General features: G+C 39.7%; 1 protein-coding gene across 5 annotated transcripts in view; it reads right to left on the bottom strand.

Moving 5' to 3' along the window:
- Nucleotides 1-24,397, bottom strand: part of nhsl1b (NHS-like 1b) — a 96,226-nt gene that overhangs the window by 32,379 nt on the left and 39,450 nt on the right. Inside the window, exon 1 of one of the 5 annotated variants that reach the window (XM_014968724.2) lies at nucleotides 18,360-21,689. The exons of 3 other annotated variants lie outside the window; for them this stretch is intronic. In XM_014968724.2, coding sequence (XP_014824210.2) covers nucleotides 18,360-18,375 — 16 coding nt within the window. In that variant the 5' untranslated portion in view covers nucleotides 18,376-21,689. Of the gene's footprint in view, nucleotides 1-17,913; nucleotides 18,340-18,359; nucleotides 21,690-24,397 lie in introns of those variants that run through there. One more of the 5 variants, XM_014968652.2, reaches the window with a different exon arrangement.

Below are 24,397 nucleotides of genomic sequence, written 5' to 3'. Positions count from 1 at the left end.
TTAAAGCTTGATTCCACAGACAGAGTGCAAACAAAACATTTCAGCATATTAGCTTTTTGGTGTGACATTTCAATAGCGTCTGCCAATGGTCAATCTTTCGTCCTCAGTTTAAAACAATTTTTCTAAAGATTCCTACCACCCTCGAGCTTGGTGATGACATTTACTGCGCACTATTTTGTCTCACTTCCCTTTTTATTTTGGGTAACAAGAAGACATTCGAATTTCACAATATGACAGAAAAAACTAAAAAAAAAAAAAATAAATACTAACATTTATAGGAAAACGTGAGATTATATTTCTTAAATAATGCAATGACATGATTGTGAGTAACACATATTTTCCTCACTATGTTCTTATAGTAAGCACGTTGGCCTCTACTATCAAGACCAGGTGTGGAGCAGCAAAAAGTCAATCTAACTGGACAAAAATATAAACGAAGCACTGAATCAGTAAAGCTAGTTAAAACAACAATTGGGCTACTTTGTTTAGTTAAGTTTCATAGAGGGGATTTAAATGTATTGATTACTTTCTGATGTTTGGCCAGTTACCCTCCTGTAATAGTTCTCCTGTTCGTTGGTTGAGTGGCACCACTGGGACCAAACATTCACACAAAAAGCAGGTAATTATTTTAATAGATGAAACACAGCTAACAGACACATTGCTCTAAAATGAATTGTGATAAAATATGGGTCCATCAATATTTTCCTCCACCACATAAGCAGACCTGAACGACATGTTTGACGTGATTCTTTAACACCACTGCAGTAACACAACCCTGCGATTACAATAGGATCCTTTACCATCCAGCCATGTTGTCTCCACTCTCATCGACTCTCGGATTTTCTGATTCTCCGGTGACTCCATTGAGGATCAGCCACATCAATAACCACATTCTGGTTTTGAGGGTAAAATCTATGACATAAGATGACTACTCTGCACTAGACTGGCATAAAGCAATCTTTATGAGGCTGTAGATGGACATGAACGTCATTGTGCAATTGTGAGTAAGTGCCTGCAGCAATTTTTGCATTTAAACAACATAGAATGAGACACATGAGCCTGGATAATATAAGGAGGTCAGCACCATTGTGCTTCAAATGTATTAATATATATTCTTTATCGGTTTGTCCTGTTAAAATAGAAGACTGTGGTTTCAGGGGAAAGAAAGAGGTGAAGGGAAGAAACATTGAAAGTGCCCACAAACAACCCTGACATTTTCACACAGCCGCACACATAAAACAATATTTTGGATTCCACCCTGGTTTCCTGCCCTACATTTCAGCACCAGGTCCGTCTGCTCTCCTCTCCTGAGGGGGTTTTTGTGTGTCTGTGTTCCCTTCCTCTTCCTTCACAGCACCAAACAATCATTAATTCAATTCTATAATTAACGTCACACCTGAAATGCGATGAATCCGACCGTAGACAAAAAGAAGCGATACGTCGTGCAGAACTTGCTGCGGTCCACACAAATTTAGCTTGCCGTTTTCAGTCATTCCTGATGAGATAAATACAAAAAAAAATAAAAAATCCTGAATTTGAACTAAAAATGTAACTATTGTCAGGCTTGAAATGGATAACATGCCAAAATCAGAGACAGACCCATAGCTGGATGTACAGATGGAACATTTAAATGACGTGATTAGGAGTTAGGTCTGCAAATACAAAAACTTCTTCATACTAATTTATTTTTCTACACTCGTCCAGCCGTTGAAAGTACTTGAGTTGAATCCCATCCTTTGACGGAGAGAAGCCTGATAAGTGATTGTTATTTACTTAAATGACACTTCAACTGGATGAGGCCCCTTTGCATGTTGCCATGGCCGCAAACATTCGGCTCCTGCTGATGCAAAAGTTTTTTGTTTTTTTTTATAATTTAGACTGAGACAGCAGAGACAGGCTGAGCTAATTTAGGTTAAGTGGCTCCGATAGCTGAAGGGCACAACCCAACAAGCCGCCTGGAGCTAGCCTGTATCACGCTGAGGAAAAACCCTGCCAACATGTTTCTATCAGGCAAGCACAAGGACACCACTGGAAGGTGGATTAAAGCCACGCACTACTTAAAATGTCAGCATGTGTTTCATCTATAGTTTTCCTTCAAGAGAAGAAACGCTGGCAACCCATGCTTTGACCTATTTCTCACAATGGATCTCACTTTCCATTGCGCTGCCCACTGCAAAAAACAAACCGTCCAATCAACAATCAGAAACAAAAATAAATGACCGACAATCACAGCTAAAGGAAGTGGGCGAGACAATCCGCCCGACAATGGGGACACGACTAGAGGGGCTGGATATGAGATTGGATGCCGGCTCTGGTGGCTGGCATCGATTCTTTTTTTTTTTTTTTTATCATAATGCATGACTGCGTTTGACACAGCTCATCAGACCTGCAACATTGATCCAGTCAGTGCCATCTCTCGGTTCATCGCAGAAAGTGTTACGAAGATCACCTATTCTCCATAAAGATTAGGGAGAAAAATATAAACTCTGCAGCCTTCAATGAGACATAAGACTTGAAATCAGCTCAGATCGATTCATTCCTTCCCCAGTCCCTAACCCCGATTATGTCATATATCTTATATTGCCCCTTCCTACCTCCACCCCGGGACTTTGCTGTTTCATGTCGACTATTTTTGATTTGCTGTCAAATCGCAATCCTCAATTATTTTGAGGATTACTTTCAGAAACTTTTAGTTCTTCTTTGCGGCTAAACTTTTGTTTCTTCTTGTGTTCTACTTATTTTGGTTAGCATTCCAATCAGTACCATGTGCAAAAACTATATTCATAATATTGATAGGCATGCATGAATATTTAAACACAGCTTTACAAAGACAAGAGAGTGTCTTCCATAGGCATGCATGCCCTTGGGTGAAGGTCAAGTCGGTGAGCTCAAATGTAAATGATCTTCCTCAACCTTAAAGAAGGTTCCACCAAATCTAAAGGGCCATTTCACTTTTTTTAAAGGTCTATGAATTTAGTGAAAGCACAAAAAAAAGAGGAGGGCGGGAGGTTTCGCATTAGTTCGAGACTGGTCAAACGTTGGCTGAATTATGCAATAAATACACAAAATATACAGTAAAAGCCAATTTTATTCATACCCCTGGCAGATTTAGAATTAAATATTTTCATTTTCTAATAAAGTTCTTCTGACTGTGTGTAATTACAATGTATTGGGGTAACCAATTCTAGATTTCTGACTTGAATCGGTGAAGGGAGTTTAAACTTAGAGTGACGATAAGGAGACTCTTTGACCTCAAAAAGTTAAACTTCAAATATGAATGCCTCCTTTTATCTCCAGTTTTTGGTTGCTGATTTACAATACAACCCACCAAAGAACTTAAATATAACATCCTTCAAAATAAACTGACCAGGATCAGTTGACCTAATATGAGCAAACTGTGTGTTGTAATCCCTGTTACTTATTTAAAGTCGTGCTTTGTGGTCCTAGGATAATTTGTAGAGTTATGCAACACTTACAGACATACCGTGCCTCTGCAGTAGATCTGTCATGTGAAAATTTAGGAATTCACTATTTAGAGGTGTGCATGAGAGCACATGCATGCGTTAACCTCGACCTCTACCAATGATAATCCCGTGTTTAGACCTCGTCTGAGGGTTAAAAAAAAAAAGCATGACCCCGAAATCTACTTATCTGTGCGTTCCCTCCCTCTCTTCCCCATCAATCCCCTCCTTCCTCAAAAAGCCGCCCATGCTTCCCTCCTCCCGCTTCCCATCCATCTTAGCTTCCCACCCCCTCCTGTCCCATCTGGGCAATAATGGACAGGTTGGACGGAGGCTTTAATTGAGAGCGTAAACCTCTCTTGGAAGCAAAGAGCGGCCCCCATCCTAATGGGACTCTGGGGAAATGATTACAGCTCCCTTATCAGATATTCCAAAAAATTTAAGACCAACATCACTCCAAATTAAATACCTCATGTGGCTCTTTTAGGCGTAGATAAATGGGCGCTCAGAGCCTGAGGGGAAATAATGAAAACATAATTCTATCTTGTTATATTTTCAATCTGTTAATTTTCCCTTATAAAATATTCTGCAAATGTATTAATCGAAACTACTGAATGAAACAGTGATTACTAAATACAGATTTTGAAGCTTCAGATTATTTCGTCTGTCTGTACTCTTATGACACCTACTGGTGAGAATAAGCAATAACTTGAAGCGCTACCCAGGTTAGTTTCATGCAAAACAATCAACAAGTTTAGCTAATTTTCACACAAAAAAGAAAAGAAAAAAGAAATACCACCATCATCAGCTAATTGTCTCCTGCGGACGCACAAATAAAGAGGCTGCTGCAGCTCGCCTTGTTTCTACATTCTACTTTGTCTGCGTCCCGAGTCCAAATATGCACACATACGCAGGGAAAACCTTCCAATAAAAGATGTTGCCATGGTGAGGGCAACTCATTAAGGCAACAGATTTAAAGAGGCTCTTAAAATCACTTTCTCTCTCCTCCATGTCCCTTCGCTCTCTCCTTTATAATCAGTCTCTATGGGGGGACATGAGCTTTTCAGAGGCTCCACTGGGCTTTGAATGGCTCAATGGAAGCCTCCAGCTGACTGGGACCTAACTGGGGTCTAGCACTGAAGCTGGGGATACACCAGTAGATAAAGAGAAATAAAAGATGGAGCTGATTAAATGTGTACTCTTGGATTAGTTGGAATGTTCTTCAGTATTTGATCATAAGCCAAGCGATTGATTTAATTCTTAACAGGGGAAATACCCAAACATTACCAATGCATGCGTTTTTTTATATCTTTTTTTTTTTTACTATTAATAGAATAAGCTGCAGACAGGCAACAGGCAGCTCATCAGGGCAAGCGGGGCTACAAACGTCAGCGGACCAGACTCAAAGCAGCATGAGGTGGAGAAATCTCCCGCTTATAGCAGCTCTCATTAAAGAAATGAGCTGCGACTGAGGTCTGTGCAGCCAGTGATTAAGCACGCTTAGCCAGCACCACCGCTCGCTTAGATTTTTGATTAAGACTGGTGTGGGATTTCAGCAGGCGAAAGCTGGAGTTGGAAGAGAGGCCTGGAAAAAAAACTTGCCTAGCTCATCGGCAGTGGATTAAAAATCTATTTAACAGAATGTGCATGCATGCCGATTAATGTGCTTTATTTAATCTAACTCATGTGCGAAGCTTATGAGACTAACAAAATGACAGGACGTCTTATCAGCAAAGTTGGCAGCCATCTTTTTTATTTATCACAGGTGTCTTGTCTGTCTCGCAGACACACACAAAAAAAATGCCGTGAAACTCAAGTCTGATAAGAGAAACATGAGACGGCAGAAAAAGAAAATAATAGTTGCACTCTAAAGAGCTCAAATTCATTTTTGATGTTCTTCCACAATTACACCACCAGGTGGCTCCAAATACCAGAGAGAAGTTAACAGGAAACCCAACCTTGACGGGATGTTCAGTGAGTGAGTAAAGACAACAACTAGAAACACTAGAACATAAACCAAAGGGTACCATTGTCATGGTAATCTGATATCTTTATAAAAATGAAAAACGTGCAACCATCTGCTCCGTCACAGCTCTCCCATTCTCAATCCTCTGTCTAAATTAATCAATAATGGGATAAAGGTCCCTGCAGATCCCAGTGATTATCTGGCTGTTATGTCCTGATGTGATAATCATATCACCAAGTAAAACTCCGTTGTAAAACATATGGGGCCGAGAGTCTCTGCGACACCTGATCCCTTCATGGTGATACTGCTGACTCATCACGTCTCCTTCATCGCGTTCAATCTCCTGAATGAAGAGCACAGCTGAGCCCAGACACGTTCGTTATCAGTGACTCACGTTCATAACAAAAACCCACAAGTGCGACACATCCCGTCACATACGAGTTTAAAATTATATGGAACATCTGACGAGGTACTTGGGCTGGTCAGTGTCGGGAAGTTGCGGTTTTGTTCAGACATAAAACGATAAAACCTGATAAACTGGATACATGAAGCTTTAACACAAAACGGTAAACGGTAGTTCGCAGTTACAATCTGCCATAATACGTAAATACTGCCTAAAATCTAGTTACTTTTCAATTTTAAAAAATATGCATCATGGTTATGCCACTCTTTTAAATTCCAACTCTGAAGAAATACTGTCAGATAGGATTTGTTGTAATAAGTCATCAAATGATGAAGGGACATGTTTTACTTCTGAAACATCAATAACATCTAATTTTTAACAAAAGACTAAACAAACTGCTTCTTTGTACAGCTATTACTGCTGCTCATGTGCAAATAACGTGAATTCTGCAACCAGGGAGAACTAATGCTACATTCAATCTGTACCCAGGAGCCAGATTTTCCCATTTCTAAGGTTAAAACTATCAACTTCAATACCAAAAAGATGTCTAATAAAACAAACAGAAGTTCTAAGAGTGAAATACAAAATACAGTGTTTTGGGAATGCCATACTGGTGACTTACTGGTTGGGAATTTATAAAACACAGCACACAGTGCCCAAGAGATGCCACAGAAAGAAAAGCGATATTAGAAGATATTTAAGAAAAAACAATTTTCTGTGACACATCTAGACAGGTCTTCTGTTCATTCATGGTGTGAATGAGTAAGAAAGAACAAGAATTTCTGCAGATAACAGGAAGGGTGAATGGAGTTTTAGTTTTTACATTTTGGAGTTTCCAGCTTCTGTTATGGAACATATTGGATTTAGAAATACTTTTGGAAATCTCAAAATTAAGTGAAGGGTTTTTATTGTCTTCAGAGACATAATTACGCTGGTCTCACTCATGCTAACAGACGCTAAAGCTAGTTGAAAAACTCAGCTGTGTAATAACTTTTAACTAAAAAATTATCAAGAGGTCAAAATTGTAAAAATACATGATTAAAAAAAATCTCTGCCATTATTTATCAGCTAATTTTTTTTCTGGCACCCATTGACTGATAACTGACCAGCTTTTCCCCATGAAGGTTACTGAGCTTAAAGCACCTCTTCCAGGATTCGGTGATTATTTCTCACCTGAGATTATTGGAGCACCAGAGGTTTTTATAGTCATAGTAAATTACCTCGTAAAAAAAATGACACATTAATCCAGTTAACAGAGTTGAAGCATTGAAGACTAAAAAAGAAAAAAGAAAAAATTGAGGAAAACACAGCTGCTTTGAAGAAAAACAGCCTTCACCCATTTCACAGTTGAATGACCCAAACCAACCTCTGACCCCCAAATCCTTAGTGTGTGTGTGTGTGTGAGAAATCCCTTTTCTTTTATCTCATTAAGCTATGTGTCATGCTCTCCACTCCATTGTTCTCCCACCTCCAACCTGCTATTCATGGCTGCCGTGCACATTTAGGCTAAGTGAGCACTTGTCTGTATTCATCAGTCTCTGAGAATGTGCTGGATTTAGGTCTTGAGTTCTGCAGGGGAATCTAACATTTCATTGTTCGTTTATGAGCCATTTACAACTAATCCTACACTACTTAGGTCAGGAAAAAACAATGAACGGATGAATCTTCCATTTTGGGGTCATAAAAGTGTCCATGTTTGCTGAATTGCTGAAGATACATTTGTGAAAAGCTTCCAATTGAGCTGTTCTATTCTTATTTTAAAATGCTAAAAATGATGATAAAGTGATTATGTTTGTGTGTCTAGGAAACAAACAAAAGGAGATTATGATGAAGAGCTGTGGTCAGACCCCCTTTCCAATTCCCACAACCAAAATCATATTACCTTAACTGGATTTTAGCCGAGCTTCCCCCCATTCTAAGAGTCAAGAGCCATTTCATTTAGCCTCATCTCGTTACTCCATAAGCCTGACCTCTCTCAGGTGCCCTTCCCCAGGGAGCAATTGCTTTCATTGGCCAATAACTGACCCTGCCTATTTCCAACGAGGGTTTATGGGGGATCCTGTCAAACAGCTGCTCCAGAAAAGAGCTGGAGAAGAATAGAAAGATATTTCTGGTTTAAAGAAATCTGACTAGAATTTTAAGCCATAAACTCTCCTGTAAAACAAAAAGATACAATTTTCTAGAAAAAGAACTAAGAAAACCGAAAACGATAAATCAGCATGAAATCAAGTAAGCAAATGTGAACAAAGAACGAATTAGCCAAGTTCCAGTCTGGGGGAGTTTGTCTCTAAGGGGATCATTAATCCAGCAGTTGGACGCTGATTAAATGTTGAGAGCAGGGACAATACAGTAGCAAAGGCTGCTACATCTTGACCTGTCAGGGCGCATTAGCCCAAGTGATCGTGAGGACGTTTCATGGTCGCTTGGCAGCACGTTAAGCTTCAGACTTTTTTTTTTTTTTAATTGTAGTTTACAGTTACAAAAAGTGCAAGGACAAACTAAAGAGCCAAAAAGAAAAAGTGATTTAAAGTTACAACGGATCCTGCTCAGCACAGCTTCGATGTTTTAATTCACAGAGATTTGGTGTTTTGAGTTTTGTACAGTACACAAAAGAAGTCTAGACATAAGTCAAAGGCATTTCATTCCACCCCATCATGTCTCTGTAATGGTTCCTTTATGTAGTGACAGAGGTGAAAGTGGGTCACCTCCATAACCCGAACCGGGTGTCAGCTCCATCTCCCGTGGAACTGTCAGCTCTCTTACACACATCTCTGCGTGCCTGGCCCATCACCTCCAGCTGCTTGCCATTATGTCCTGTTCCCAGGGGTGGACACCCAGTGGAGCGGCTTCAGTCATGTGTCCCAAGTGACACGCAGTCATGCATGTCATACGTGCATGGCTGGATACAGAAGTTTCACATTTTGTCGCACGACAACTACACAAACTTCAGTTTTATTAGTAGTTTATGTGACAGACCAATGCACTTAGTCATTATAGCCCCCCCGCCCCCCGAGTCGATATTTTTACAGGCGTTGTTTCCTAATATATAGCAGTCACAGAGGGTCTAGAGGCATGGTTCTTAAGTGATTACGCAACATTTTTTGCCGTCCAGGTAGTACAGGTATACTGAGATAAAGATACCTTTGTATCATTATTTCATCCATAATCTAGAGACTAAAAGTTTTGCCCATTGTTCTTTGCAACTAGACCAAGATCAATCAGATTGAATGGGGTGGATTTGGGATGCGTTCAGCTGGATTTAAGTCTGGACTATGACTGGGTCATTCCAATACCTGGATATGCTTTGATCCAAACTAATAAATTGAAGCTCTGAGTGTTAGAGTTGGTGTCCTGATAGCAGCTGAACCTCCACTCAACTTTTTTTGCAACCTCCAAGAGAGTTTCTTCCAAGATTATGCATGGCTAATAACTGTAGAGGTTTGCGGTTATATTGTGAAGCTCAATGGGTATGAATACTTTTGCAACGGATTGTACCTAGAATGTTAACATTAGCAAATTTTAAAGGCAGGTATACAAAACTAGAATCCCAAGTAAAAAACTTCATGCATTATGAACAGTATTTAAGCAAGCCTCTGGTGAGGGTCATTTGAGTTTTGCCTGGATGAATCCAATCATTACCAGTGGGTAAAGATGTCTGGAGTCATAAAGTCACAATCCACACCCATCCAACAAAGGACATCCAGCAAATCATACAGAATCACACACACACACACACGCACACACACACACACACACACACACACACACACACACAGATTTACACTCAACAACAGACGGTACAGATCACTCAGTTACAGGAGGATGGAAATCAGCTAATAGGAAGAGACAAAGCCCAGCTTGGAAGGCTTCTCCTCCATGTGTTGTGACCGTTGCTCTGACAAACGGTGTGCAACTATTTCCCTCAAAAAGTTCAGTGACTTCAAAGAAATCTGCAGAAGAAGCTAAATTATCTCCCATATCAAATGCATGAGAGGTCTACAGGCAGCTATCAGATAGCAGAAGGCACCGCAATCACAACGCTTTCTTTTAAAGTGTTGCTCGACAAGACCTACATGACAAAAGTTGTCATCTCTTAATTTTGTACCTTTTCCCTCCAGACAGGTTGTTGTTTTCCCCGGCGACCCTTCAACCACAGGTCCCAGCAGTGGTTTGGGCGTCCAGAGCGAGTCCTGCTTCTGGTGCACCTTCGAAACGGAGAGGAGACGTTTGCGCAGGCAGCCTTCTGGTTTGGGGGTCCTGAGGCTGGGGCAGGCCTGACCCTGGAGGCTGTTCCCCATGTTGCTGCCGGACTTGAAAGAGCACAGAGTTCGCTTGCCGCCCGGCCGTTCCTCATAGCAGGCTCTGTCCCAGCAACTGACCGCTGGCTCAGATGAGAGGCACTGTACGTATGTGATCATCCTGGACCAAGACCTAACCCCCTGCCACCTGCCCTCCCCTTCTCTCCAGGACCTAAGCCCCCCGACTACTCCTCCTTCTTGTCCAAGCCTCCTTCTCAGGACCCTCTGCTGGAGGTGATGTGGTTGAGACCTCCCCCTGCACTCAAACCCTCAATAGGCCTCCCCCCTTCATTTCTAGGAGGATAGGATGGAGATCTAGAGGGGTTTCTGAAACCCACATGGGACTCTATCACCCCCCCACCTCACCTCGTCTCCTCCTACCGTTTTTGTCTTTGCTTTCCTCTCAGGGATGCTATTGACTTGAATTGATTTGCCTGACAAAAAGGGCGTGGGGCGGGGAGGGTGATGGGTACGAACGGTGTTCGATTACAGGAATCAGCTCCAACACAAATATTTTGCAGCGCTATTGCAGCACAAAGTTGTTGAAAACTGAGTCATAGCTGTCAGTGGGATGACTGAATCCAAGCATCTTGCAAAAACATGAGTTGTGAGCCACAAATTTGACCGCAGCGCATTTCTGCAATGCTCTTAAAACAGCAAAAGTATATTTTAAACCCAGTGGAAGTGAGTTATTTGAGAATACCTGTGGTCAAGACATGCTTTATGTTCCTCCCAGAAGCAATGTGGTCCTAAAACACGTTATAAACAGAAAAAGATCCGCAAAGCTCAAGAAAGAAGTTATCCAAAAGCGAGTGTCTTTAAAGGAAAATCCAAACTTTCAGAAGAGTCCGCTAAAAAGCATCCACAAGCACCCTTCTTCCTCCTACTTCCATTTGAGAAAGCAGCAGCATTGTCCAGAGAAGTCCACATGGTCTCTCCTCTCAGCTCCTCCTCCTCCCGCTGCTCCTCGGTGCTGCTTTTCTAATCTGTAAAACCAGATTATCCAGCCTCCAGACCCTTACTACTAGCTTCTGATTGTGACAGACATAAAACACAGATGGACACCAGGTTGCTGGTAATGAAGTGCATCAATTCTTCAACACAAACGTGCAGAGCTTGAGGAAGAATCGTGAAAACATTTGGCAAACATGTTATCCTGGGCCAAATAACAGATGAAAAAAAAATAAAAATAAAAATCTCAGAAATTTAAACTTACTAATTACTGAAGCCCTCCCCCCTTTTGCCTTAGAGGCTGCAGAGGAGCACCATGTGGAGAGCAGATTGGGAAGTCTGACACAAACAGGTGTAAGCACAGCAGACACCAGATGAAAAGTTAAGTGGCAGGTCAGTAAATACTGAGAGATTAACAAACAGGGTGAGAGTAGCCACCACCAGAACAAATCTTATGTCAAGTGAGAGAGAACTACATCTAGATGGACAACATCTAAATGCCGACATGTAGACATGGACATGTGTTATAGAAAAATGGAAAATGTGGAGGAAAGTGGCTAAAAGAATTTAGTGGCCAAATGTCTCCCCCTAGTGGTGGCTTAAACAGATCCTGGTTGATGGTAGTCTTATTATTTTGAGGTACTGAGGAGTGATCAAGAAATAAAAGGGAATCATACACAGTAAGAAGAACAGTATAAATGTTTCCTTCATTACTTTGGCAAAATATGCAGATCACTTATGGAAGGAAGAAATGACCTATCTCCAGTAATGTAAGAATGCTATGAATTTCAATAATCCTATCTTTTTGGAATCGGTGAATGCATCACACAGCTCTTAGGTTTAGAAGTTACTTCTGAAAACAAGGACTTTCAGTATCACTTAGGTGCTAAAAATAAAAGTCAGGGGAAGTACAGAGATATAAGGAGGTGTTTAGAAACTATTTCACCAAACATGCCCAGAAAATTATGTTGCTCATTCAGGCTGCAAAAGAGAGCAAGACTTTCAGCAGATAATAATAAGGCTCAACCACAGTTTCAGCTTTCAAACTGGATTTTAGAAACAATGGCAGTTTTTTAAGGTAATTAGTCTTTTTTTTTCACACCAGCTTATAGAGTATTTTTGAATAGTCATCTATTTCCACAGTTTCTCTTAAAATTAATGATATCTAATTGGAGTGGAAAAAAGGGCACGAATAAAATGGCCAATTAGTCGAAAGTCTAAGAATTTCTGCAAAAAACACAAAAATTTAAATCAATCAGATGCAAGATGAAGTCTACACAATAATGAAAAACATGCAATTACTCATAAAAATAGCAACTGTAGAAACTCATTGTATTGCTCGATTTCATTTTACATCATTAATACCCTATCACTCTTTATAAACTTCAGCATTTCAGTGAATAAAATCTATATTAGAATACTGTTATAACCTATTTAGCTAATCATGTTTCAGGACTAAAGCTACTGATTTTTTTTTTTTCAGTTTCACTCTTAAATCCTAAATTATTATTAAAAGTCAAAAATACCCAAGTAACTGTCTTAAGCTAAAATTTACTTTATTCTCATGGGAAGTCTATCTCAACTTGTAAAACTCTTAAAATATTCCAGAAAACATGCTTTCCTCAGAGTCAAATAGATTTCCGTGAGTCTCTGGAATTTGTTTATTTTTACAAAACTAGTTCAGTTTTCTCCATTTTATTTGTAGAAAATCTACGAGGTTTTAGTTCAGGGAGTCATTACCTGACAGTGACTGCCTGTTCATTTTTCTTTTTTCTTTTTCTTTTTTTTTTTTTACAGCAGAGCATGAACCTAAAAAAAAGGAAGAGGCACTGAGTGACTGTCACTGTGCCAAAGCCGCCACAGATAAACCAGGGGCTAAAACACCCATTACCAACAGTTACCATTTCCACAGCATTTGGTGAGGCAGCCAACACACAAGCCGATTAACCAAACCCTAAACCATGGTGCTCTCACACACAAATTATAAGTGACAAACCGTGGAGTGCACAGCAGCACACAGACACGAAAACACAAAGTGTGAAAAAACACAGTCCACAGACTGTGGCCTGAACTGCGCTTGTCCTCAATCCAGCTGCACACACACGCATGCAACTGTGCACAAAAAACCATCAACGCACAACCAACTGAACACATATTGGACATCATTTAGTTGGTTCTGTGTGTTCAGGATCCGATTCCCATCCGCTTCCTGTCAGTGGTCACGTTAGCGGCTCTGAATACTTGTGGGTCCTCTTCTGGAAGGATGCAATGCTCAGCCTAGGTTAGGATGGGATGTATAGGCATGTTTTTACATTCTTGTGGACGCACACACACATTTGCACAGATATTGTGTGTTTGGAAGGGGGTGGGTGGAGGGGGGAGAGCGGAAGGCTATAGGAGACAAACAATGGTTTCCATGGACACGTGTCTCTGAAAGGACTGAGAGGAGCACCTGCATGCTGAGTAAGTCCTCCGTCTGGGGAAGTCTTCCACTCGTCCATGGGGAGTCGGCCATTGTCTTCCCACGGTTCACTTTCCCACTCTGCCTCTCTAAGCTTCACACTCGCTACTTGGGAAAAGTTTTTCCGTACCTTTTAATTACAGTTTCAGTTTTAAAAAATACAATAAGATCTCGTTGCTGACTTTTTAATTTCTAAAGTTACAATAAAAAAACTATTGTTTTGGTGAGTCTATTCAGGGGGGACAAAAGGTCCTGCAGATCCCACTGGCAGCCAACAGGAACTCCGGCCTCTATTGTTTACAGATCAAAAACAAAATCTTCCTCTTGGGCTTCGACTTGTTTACAGAGATCACCGTTTCATCAAAGACTTCCTCTTAGTACCGTCATCCAAACCCGCCTACCATTTATCAGACAGGTCATTAAAAAAGGCGCAAGTGATAATTGCAGATTAATTTTAGATCTCCCAAATGTAACTCAGCTACACCCTACAAAAGTTTACAGTTCCAATAAAATAAGTGCATTTAAAAGATCAATCAGAAAACAAAAATGCTACCAACAAAAGCTGCATTTTCTTGACTAATTTAAATTTTTTTTTGAAGAGTTCCTCTTTAAAGATGTTAGTTTTACTTTTTTTTTCATTTTACTTAAAAAAAAATCATTATATCACAATATTTGAGTTTGGGTGTATTGCATATTTGTGATTTCTGTAGATGTAAAGGGATTCACCTTTCACCTGAATTTAAAGTATAATCCCGCTTCTCTGCTAGAAATATTTCTCCTCTCCTCTTTTCATTTCCACACCTCCTTTCTTCCTGTCCGCTGCAGAAAATCACACCGTCGCATCAAGCGTGAGAACATCCATCAGCGCCGTGATCCACATTGAGAAGGCGAGGATATGGGTCAGCCGAGGGTCAACAGGTCACAGCCTCTACAGACATGGACTGCACAGGTGTTTTGGTTAGGGAGGGGGTCCATCACCATCTTACATGTTCGGAGAGCTCAACACAGCGGGACATTTAAAGGGGTTGCCAGAATAAGGGTTGGCAAGTGGTCAAATTTAGACTTGTTGCTCCAGCCGAGGTGAAATGTGATTCAAATGCAGCCAGGAAAATACTCTTCTAGGTATAGAACTACAGTTTAATGAAGTTTATAAAATGTCATTCTTCAGTAATTCACAGTTTTTATAATGAGACTGGCATTAAAAGTTTATTAAAATGTCTCTTTTTCATCCTGTCTTGGAAGGATGAAACAGTTTTAAACAAGAATTGCATCCTACCGCATATTGGGTGAAAACTAGATGGGTTTGGGAACGGTAGGCTGCTTTTTCCACTCCAAAGCCTAGCTAGAAATGTGACCTAAAGTTGAAATATTTAGTGGGAGTCATCCCTCTTTGTTCTGCCATCCATTTTGTGAACCATTGATTTGGCATCAGCCACACGACATGATGGTGCCACCTCCATACTGAACAGCAAACGTGGCTAAACAGTTCAGATTGCTTCGAATTAAATCTCCAGCTGACCTAATCAAACTGTAATTTCATGAAGAAGAAAGCTTGAAAATGCTCGTCCGAGTAAGAAATCAATACATATTCCTGCGCTTTCATACACAAAGTGCTTTTATACATAAACTGACACAAATTTAGAACTAAAAGCAATAATTTTAGCATTAATTTTACAAAAAAAAGTGATATGTACACACCAAAACTTTATAGATAACAGCCTAATATTTTGACTATTTGTTGTCGGTTAATATTGTAAACGGCAGGTCACATAAAACTGCATGAAGCTCCACAGCAATGAGATCAGTGATAAACTGTGATCTCGTTAAGAGTCTGGATTGTTTTGCTGTTCATAATGTGAGCTGGACAGATTCTTCGGGATACTTTGGATTACACTTTCACTGCCTCATTTCCTAAACAGAAACATCAACGGCCTCCATTTTCTCACACATTAGAGAGAATCGAAGAGATCAGCTACACAGCGGACCACATTCAGCTCAGCCAAAAATATGTTCTTGCGGACTGGACAGAGCCCAAGACGGCCTTGAGTAAACTTGCAACTAGGCGGTCAGTTGAACTCCAAGCAGGGCTTATATTCACGGGACGCTAACAGAGATGAAGAATTTCTCTACCCGCCGTCACACGACAGGAAACCTCCTCATCCGAGTGACATCTTCATCTTCGACTAATCCCCCCGAACACGTCCCCTCCCATGTTCACGTTCTCCACTGGGGCTCAAGCCCCGAGATAACTTATGTAACGCACGAAAAGCTGAACCGAATCGGGGAGCATAAATCTACCCACACACAGGGCTTACGCTCTCATACGAGGTTTTGGGTTTTGGTGGTGGAAACAGATGGGAATTCACTCCAACCGCAGCTGGGAGTGCAGGAACACAGATAGAAGAGTGTCACATCTGCCTTAGAGCTGAGGGGGAGCTTGTTTAAATAATATCAGCAATCATTCAGCAGCTGGCAAATTGTGTAATCTAGTGGTTGGATCACAGAATTTAACATGATGCAGAGTATTTGGGTCAGTATGCTAAAGAGTTTTGAAGCTAAAAATAATTTAAAAAAAAAAGCCAAATTGGACGCATTTCAGATGATATGAACCAAGTGACGGTTGAAAATGTTCACGATCAACACTGCTTCGGTAAAAAAATGAAACTTAAAAAAAAAAAATGAAATTGGCAGTGATGGTGCAACATCTGTTTCTGTCCATTTTTTTTAAGAGTCCCGATCTCTGTGGACTGTCTTTCACAGCATGATTTAGTGCACACAGATGAAAAACTGGGATACCGAGAGATATAGTTGATGTGTTCAGTTTATGTGACCTCATTTTCTCTGCTGTGAATCTACAAACGGCACCAAAAAAATGGCTGCAGAGGAAGAATTTGCTAAATAGCAAAAACAGCAGAAATCAGTCAATTAAAAGCAGATTTGTTCCGGTAAACATATCATCCAGCATTACTTGGGCTAAGACTGTATGGAAAGATGAAACATATTGATTGATCAGTAACAATAGATAAGTATTATAATGAAGTGATTTTTTTGTAATTCAAGTTTTAGTTTCAAGGTTTTCTTGAAGTTTGCTTTATCATGTCTATGATGCTGTTCCAAAGTTAGATACAAAATAAACATTATGTTCTTACATAAAGAAACTAGATGTAGTTTTAAAGCACACAGATCGTTACTGAAACAGCTTTATCAGCTTATATCAGCAGACTTATGAAGTGTTTAAAAGTTACTGTGAGTGTAAAACTATCATTGGGCCATATGTCAGCTTTTGGTATCAAGGTTTTAGATGATCACAGTCCTGCCCCTCCCCCACCTGTAGCTAGACACTGCAGGTCAGCTGGCTGAAAGACGGCTTTTAGCAAAACAAAAAACGGAGTTGTTTGGAAATATTCACTGTTGAAACTACAGGAGTTTATGCAAGTTAAATTCAAGACTTCTTAACACCTTTTTTTTTTTTTAGATCATTATGACTTATCTTTTAAAACTGTTATGAATAGTATATAATGAATTTACCTCAACAGCTTCCATTTCACTTCAAACAATTCAAGAAAGTTAAAGCTAATATCCAGCAGCTGATATCCCTCATTTCAAATCCCTTCCTAACTAAAATACACGTTTTTCCACAGCAGAAGAGCTGGCCGTTAGTCAAGAACCTTTTTGACTTTATTTCCCTAAAACACTCACACAAGAGAAAAAAAATCCAACTAAACTCCTTCTAACGGGGCTAAATGACCTAATTTCACAGCACATGGAATGAATTAATGAGGCTAAGACATTTCTGGACAAAAGAAAAAGAACTCTGTAAACAGATGAAGCAATGGATGAACAAATGTACAAATTTAGGAGTTTGGGTTGGAAACCAGGCTTATATTTGAGGTCCGGCAGAAACCCAGACTTTACTCTTATCAATTTGATGCATTTAAACTCTCTGTTAAGCGGATGATGGCTGGCTACCTTAGCAGATAGCCTGACTGATATAATAATATCAGCTCGTAATAATTAATTTACTCTATACAGAGCAAGGCAAAAAGGCATTAGATTCTGACCAATAAACACTTAGAAACTTCTACTGACCTGAATCAGCGTTTATTCTCCATGTATTTACACTAAAATAAACATACAAATATTCTTAATATAATAATGTGTTATTCGATCAGGTGTATGATTACGTGTTCAGCTTCAAAAGCTAAAGAAACGGACGCTATGCAGTTTGTGGTTTAGTATAAATATGGTTATGCATAGAAATGCAACATGTTTTACGCGAGGTTATCGTACAACTTCCATTTTTAGACAAAGACGGAAAAAACTATTTTAAAGGTTCCAGAAAAAAAAAAAAGCACGAATTAGTTTCCTCTTACCATCAAGTAATGACCAACACATGGCTTCACTTTGCAGCTGCTGCTTCACCAGCTGTTACTGTGGTCAACAAGCTCACAACATGAAAGAAAAAAAAAACAAAAAAAAAAACGAGTTGTTGCTTCTTGAAGACCATGAGTAATTAATTCAAATGACACCGAGGAGCGTGTAGGTTGGGAATGGTTAACTGAAAGGAAAGAGTCGGAATAAAGTTTATTAATGTGGCTAAATCAGAGACCAGGACAAAGAAAGAAGTGCTTGAAGAGGCAAAGAAGCTGAGTTTTTTTTCTCCCCTTCTCTAAAGAGACGCGCACAAGGAAGGATGTGGAACAAGGACTGACAGCAAGGGAGGTGGGAGTTTAACTTTTCTTTGTCTCACAGAGTCAAGAAGTTTGTTCGCAGAAACGCGGAGAAAGCAAACGCTTCGATGTCATGAACTCACGCTTACCTTTCAGACAGAACATGTCCCTTCACCTCCTCATGCAACAATAAACTAACACTGGTTTCTTCCCTCTGGTTCCTTTCTTCCCGGTAATCCTCTGTCGTGCACTCTTCCTCCTCTCCCCGTTTCTCCAAACCACTCACTCAAACTGTCCGCACGCCGACACTCAGATCCTGACATATTCGATCCGCGCTCCATCTCCCTCCCTCTCTCCTCTCTCACACACGCACTCACACACGCATGTGCACGCTCCGAGTGGCAGCAGGCCAACTTCTACACTGCAGGAAACCGCTCAGAGACCAACCCCTCTCTCTGTCTCTCACCCTCACTGATATTCCTGCCCAATCAGAGGATGGATGTGATATTAAAGCTGAGCCTCTATCTAAAACTCAACAACCACAAGTTTCTGTGTTGGTCTCTTTAAAGCACCTAGATGAAGACAAAAAAAAAAGTAATACACTCGTAGTATTAGGTCAACAAATTCAATTAAAATGAATTTAATAGCATGAAAAAAACATAAAGAAGGCGACCCCGCCAACCCTGCGAAAGCGTTTGGGACATTGGTTGTAGACGAGAATCTGGGCAGTCAGCAGTTTGCAGTGAGACGGGGGCCCCAGTTTGAGACTGATCTTTTGTTCACTGATCAAATATAATCGCTTTAATCCTCACAATTCAACTGTTTGTTATCAGTTGCAGCCACGAGCTCGGTAGATTGCAAGCCCTACGAACTTGACTGCCACTTAACACAAAGATGAGGACGGAGTAAGCTTATTAAAGGGGCAGTATTATGTATTATGTTTGAGAAATTCCTTAATGTCCCATGACAACAATTGAGGGATGCCCAAATGCTTTGATCACACAAAGCACAGCCTATTTCCACAAAGCTCCTCCTTGGAGCTTCAGTCTCCAAGCTGAGCTTTCGCTTCACACAGCATCTCCCCTGCCTTGACTCTTCCCCACACAGTTCCTCCAGAGTAGCAGCAGCATCAATTAGCAAAAACCTGGTGGAACTTCACGTCTGCTGAGCTTTTCATTCAAGCAACACTTGTAAATGGCACAATGGAGAAGGATTATTGTGACGACGGAGTGTCAAGCTCCTTAGAAAGACAAAGGCCAATTTCAAGACGACAAATTGCGATGTCAAATTTCTTTTACGTTATGTTTGACATATAAAGCATTTCTATAACTGAAGGCAACACAGTTGCAACTTCATAATTTGACACCTTGAAATTGGGTGTTTGTCTCTTTAAGCTGCTCTTTCCCAGATAAAGGAAACATTATGAACTGCTGGTATTCGAATTATCTTGGCTTTAGTCTCAACTGTTTCTCAGGGATTTCACAGCTATTCATCATTTAAATATGTGACCAAAATCCTTCAAGTTTTGGTCGGGTACTTAAAAAACCCAACATCATTCAAAATGGGGGACGTTTGTTTGTGATGGTTACTTCAATAAGTCTCAAATGTCTCTGGAGAATTTCATAGACTCGATCCTCTCCAGAGACCAACTGAAAAGCACTTCAGATTAAATAATAATAATAATAATAAATCAATCAATCAAGAACAACTGTGTGTTCTAAGTTCCCAGGTTATATAAAATATTCGGAGTACAGGTAAAATTCTTAGGAATCTCTATTTGAACACTACAAGAAACAACATAAAACAGAACTATTTCATTAGTGACTAAAGGGTTGAAACATCCTTTTTGGGTGTATGTGGCTCTCATAAACAAGCTAAGCCTTTGTCAATATGGCCTGTGGGCTCCGACTCATCTGCCTTGACCTCATGTCAGTAATTAGAGGCAGATCACTGAGTGAATGTCTAAGCGTGACAGCATGACCGTCAGCATGAAAAGACCGTAAAAACAGAGTCCAAACTAAAAACACATGTAAAATCCCTAAATAAACCCACCTGACCAGCCCGTAAAAAAAAAAAAAAAAAAACCCTCATCAAGCTGCCACTTTAACTGGAAAGTGCTCTGCCATAATGGCTTTGGTTTTAAGCATGTCAATAAAAAAAAAAAAAAAAAAAACTATGCCTCAAAGGCAACTGCTTCAGCTGAATTAAATCTCCATTCTCATGGAGCCGAGGCTGTAAAGGTAAGAGGGAAATTCCCTTCAAATATTATGAACCGACATAATCAACCTATTTCAAAACATTTCAAAGAACATTTACTTTATTTCTTTTTGATAAAGAGACCAATATCTCAACTCTAAAACACAGTTCACTCAATTATACAACTGAAAAGAAATGCACACTTAAATTAGGAACATTTATATTTAAATTTTAACAGTAAAACAAAGAAAAATACCTTAAAAAGTAGTTTATCTTTTTTATATTCAAGTTCATACCAAAGACATTTTTGTTCAGATTATTCTTTGTATTCCCTTGCTCCAAAATAAAACGTACTAAATTCACCAGTTAATGTTGCTGTACTATATGTAGCCTACACATTAAAAACTGCATGTTTTCCCTTTAAATTTCCATTGACAAAAGGCAGTCATATATTTATAGGTATACACACACACACACTTTTTATTTACCTTTTTATGTAACTTTTAGACTGTATTTTCCACATAGCATAACAAAAAACATAGGACAACTTGTGAAAAGCAAGTTGCTACAGTTTACTTATAAAATAAAATTGTGCTGGTTTTGTGTTTACCATTCCTAATATGAGATTTGTTGTTCAACAACAACAACAACAACAACTAATTCCTCTCCTTCGTGTGGTAAAGTCTGCTATCTGATTCTTACAGGACATTCAGCAACAACTGGCACGTTTACACGTTTCCTGATTGGACAGGCCCTCCTACCTGTGGTTACTGAAACTTTGATCAGACCGCAGTTATCAGCCTCCAGGATTCTCTCTTTGTCTCCAGATAAAACACCATCATAAGTCTGGGATCATAATGGCCCATACTAATGCTTATCAGAGTGCTTCACATCCACTCTTACATGCAGTGCTGCACAAGCACATTATGGTGCGATAGCGTGAGCTTTGTGCACCGTCACTGCGTGATAAGAATGGGCAGATAAAAAACAACAAGCTCCTTGAAGCAGGCATGAAGGTTCGGATATGCAAACAGGGGGGAAGTTGAGGTATGAGACATATTTAAGCATAAAGGCCTCTTGGTTAAACATGTTTTTTGGTTAAAAAAAAAAAAAAAAAAAAACAGAGTGGGAGAAAAAATACGATCTGTCCCAAAAATGACCCTGACAGAGCTTTAGTTCAATTGTTGACAGTTTTTAAGCTGTTGGATTGTGTTTTGTGACAACATCAATGGATTGGATCCTATTAAAATAAGCTGCCATTCCTCTATCCCCTTTAAAACTGAAATCCTGTTCAACAAATATAATCACTTGGCTTTTTTTTTTTCCCTCCTTTCCATTGTTCGTCATCCATTTGTACCATTAGGGAAAAAAGATACCAGAACGGTGAGACATTCTGGAACGAAAACCAGAAAGAAAGATGCAACTTACCTACAGGAGATGGCATTTTGATAAGCACATAAAAAAAAGAGACAAAAAACGGCAATTAGACACAGTTTAAACCAATGATTTACCCATTTATTTTCAAAGGAAGCATCCGTGTTTGCCATTTTAATCATCTATGTACAGCCTCATGATGCATCCATGTACCGGGAAAAGGGCCACAATCTAAGATTTCCGTGTCTGAGTTTTAATGAGGCCTTGCAGGTTTGTTCATAATATCTGCTAATCTGGATTTACAAATGTTCTACATGGTGATGATGAGCTTATTTCAGTGTATGGAAATGTGTCCCAAATGCTCTAAGACTGTTATGCAAGAGTTTCAATAAGCATCTCACAAACCATCAGTACTGTCCCAAGCAGACACGGCCAAAAATGTATAAATACCTCCTTAATAACATTTATATGAGACCGAATTCTGGTTCTGATTGCAACAGCAATTCAGTGCCAAGGTATAGTGGCGATGTAGGTTAATCCGTGTTCTCGAAAATATTACCAGCCGAACCGACATACTGTAGATCCACAGAAAACCTCAAGCAAATGCTACTAAGCCTCACAGCACCCAACTTTCATGTTAACATGTTTTGCATTTGGCAAAAGTCAAAGTCTTGACTCAGAATTTGACATCTGTTACATTTTATTTGATGACCTCATGTACTGTAGATAACAAACAGCTTTATGAGAGGCAATAATGTAGACAGGAGCCCAGACAGGCGTCTAGATAAGGAAAGTTTAGCTTTAAGTTAGTTAGCCTTGACCTTTCTGAACAAGATTTTTTTTTAAGTTTGGCCTTATGGCAAGCAGAAATCAAGAAAATGTTCAAGCGCAAGTTCTGTTGTAATGATCAGATTTGTTTTTAACTCTGAAAATAACTCCAGCTTTCACATCAACTTGCCCGAGAAAATGTACAACTTCACCAGGAGAACCTACAGCAGCTTGTGCACCAAGGCGGCTCAGGAAGGTCAAATCGAGCCCGACCAGGAAACAATCAGCTGCATACCTATTACCGTGACAACAGAGGCAAACACCCAAAAAAAGACAGGCAACAGGCTGCGCCAAAAATTGCAGGCTTTGAATCTGAAGGCAGTAATTTTAAAGCTATATTTACTCTGAGGCAGTGCGCATGGCGGCCCACGTGTCTAGTAATTGGTTCTGGTGCGTGTATGAATGCGATCTCCAGTTGTTACACATGCAAAAGTGGAGAATTACTTTAAAGTTTCCTTTGCGAAGAATATGGAGAATGAGTTGTCTGGATGAGAACAATTTTAGAATGACCTGTCTATGACTCCGACTCTGGCCTAGCATTAGCTATAAAAAGACATAACTGCACATAACAGAGAGACAGGAAGAGACAGAAGACAGAGGGCAGCGCTAGATTAAGCTACCAGACCATTTGAATGGCAGAAACAAAGGGTTGCAAATGTGATACATGTCATTGTTAAAAAAAAAAAAAAACACCATGCCTGGTCTTAGTAAAGAATAAGTATAAGTTTTTACTGCCCTCGAGATTTGTAGCTTGCCAGTACAACAAAGTTATAACATTAAAACAGAGGATTGAGCAGAAAAGAGTTATAGCTTTTTGAGGAACTATGTGTGCCGTAAACATGGATGATGTGTAGACAGACTGCATATCAAAAGATTATGCAAGAAAATATTTATTTGGCTCTAAAGACACTTTAGGTAGTTAAAAATATTCCGGTGTAATAAAATCCTATTAAAAGCCACACATTAGAGCAATAGGCAAGCAATGGAAATTCCAGTAACATTTCTAAGCAATCAGTGTTCAAAAAATTTAAACTAAACAATGTGTTATTTTTGCAACACATTGTTTGTCTGACAAACTGCTCGAAGTGGTTGGAATAAAACCTCATGAGCCGTCAAGTTTAATGTTTCATGATGAAAACATCTAACATAAGGAACAATTTAAGCTCCACCAGGGTGCTGCTCTTTGACTTACAGAAGCATTTCAAGCCCTCAAATTATTCAAGTTATGCGCATCTCCTGAGCTGTTTTAGGAAACGGGCACGTTCGGACACAACACAGAAAATTGAGACATGCGATAAACAACAACAGCGGCGACAAGCTTCACATTCCTGTCAGGTAACTTATTTGTAGATTAAAATGCTCTCATTTGTTCAGAGTGACAGATTAAAAATATGGTCAAATCGAACAGAGACAGTTAGTCGAAGCGAGGACCAGGTTAAATCAGAGCGCTTCAGTACTATTCAGTACTAATTCACAAGAAGAGAAGATACATGATACTGGAATTACAAGAACACGATTAGACAAGATTTTAGCGTTCTTGAGAGAAATTGAAGAATCATTGGTTTTTATGTTTTTTTGTTCACATTTTTCGAAGTATTTGTAGTCGGTGCCAAATGACTCAGTCCAGGTTTCCATGTACGAAAACTTTCTTGGTTGTCCAATTCTGAGGTGAACTTCATTTGAACAAAATACTGAAAATGTTCTCTTTTGTTTTCCCAAAAAAACTAAAGTTGGAAAGTATCGATAGCGGTGGCGTAAGGAAAAGCTTGTACAGTGTAGAATGATTCTG

The sequence above is a fragment of the Poecilia mexicana genome, unplaced genomic scaffold, assembly GCF_051168715.1.
Source record: "Poecilia mexicana isolate PSO_F unplaced genomic scaffold, ASM5116871v1 scaffold_21, whole genome shotgun sequence".
Classification (NCBI taxonomy): Eukaryota; Metazoa; Chordata; class Actinopteri; order Cyprinodontiformes; family Poeciliidae; genus Poecilia; species Poecilia mexicana.
This window is presented reverse-complemented; position numbering and strand designations above follow the sequence as displayed.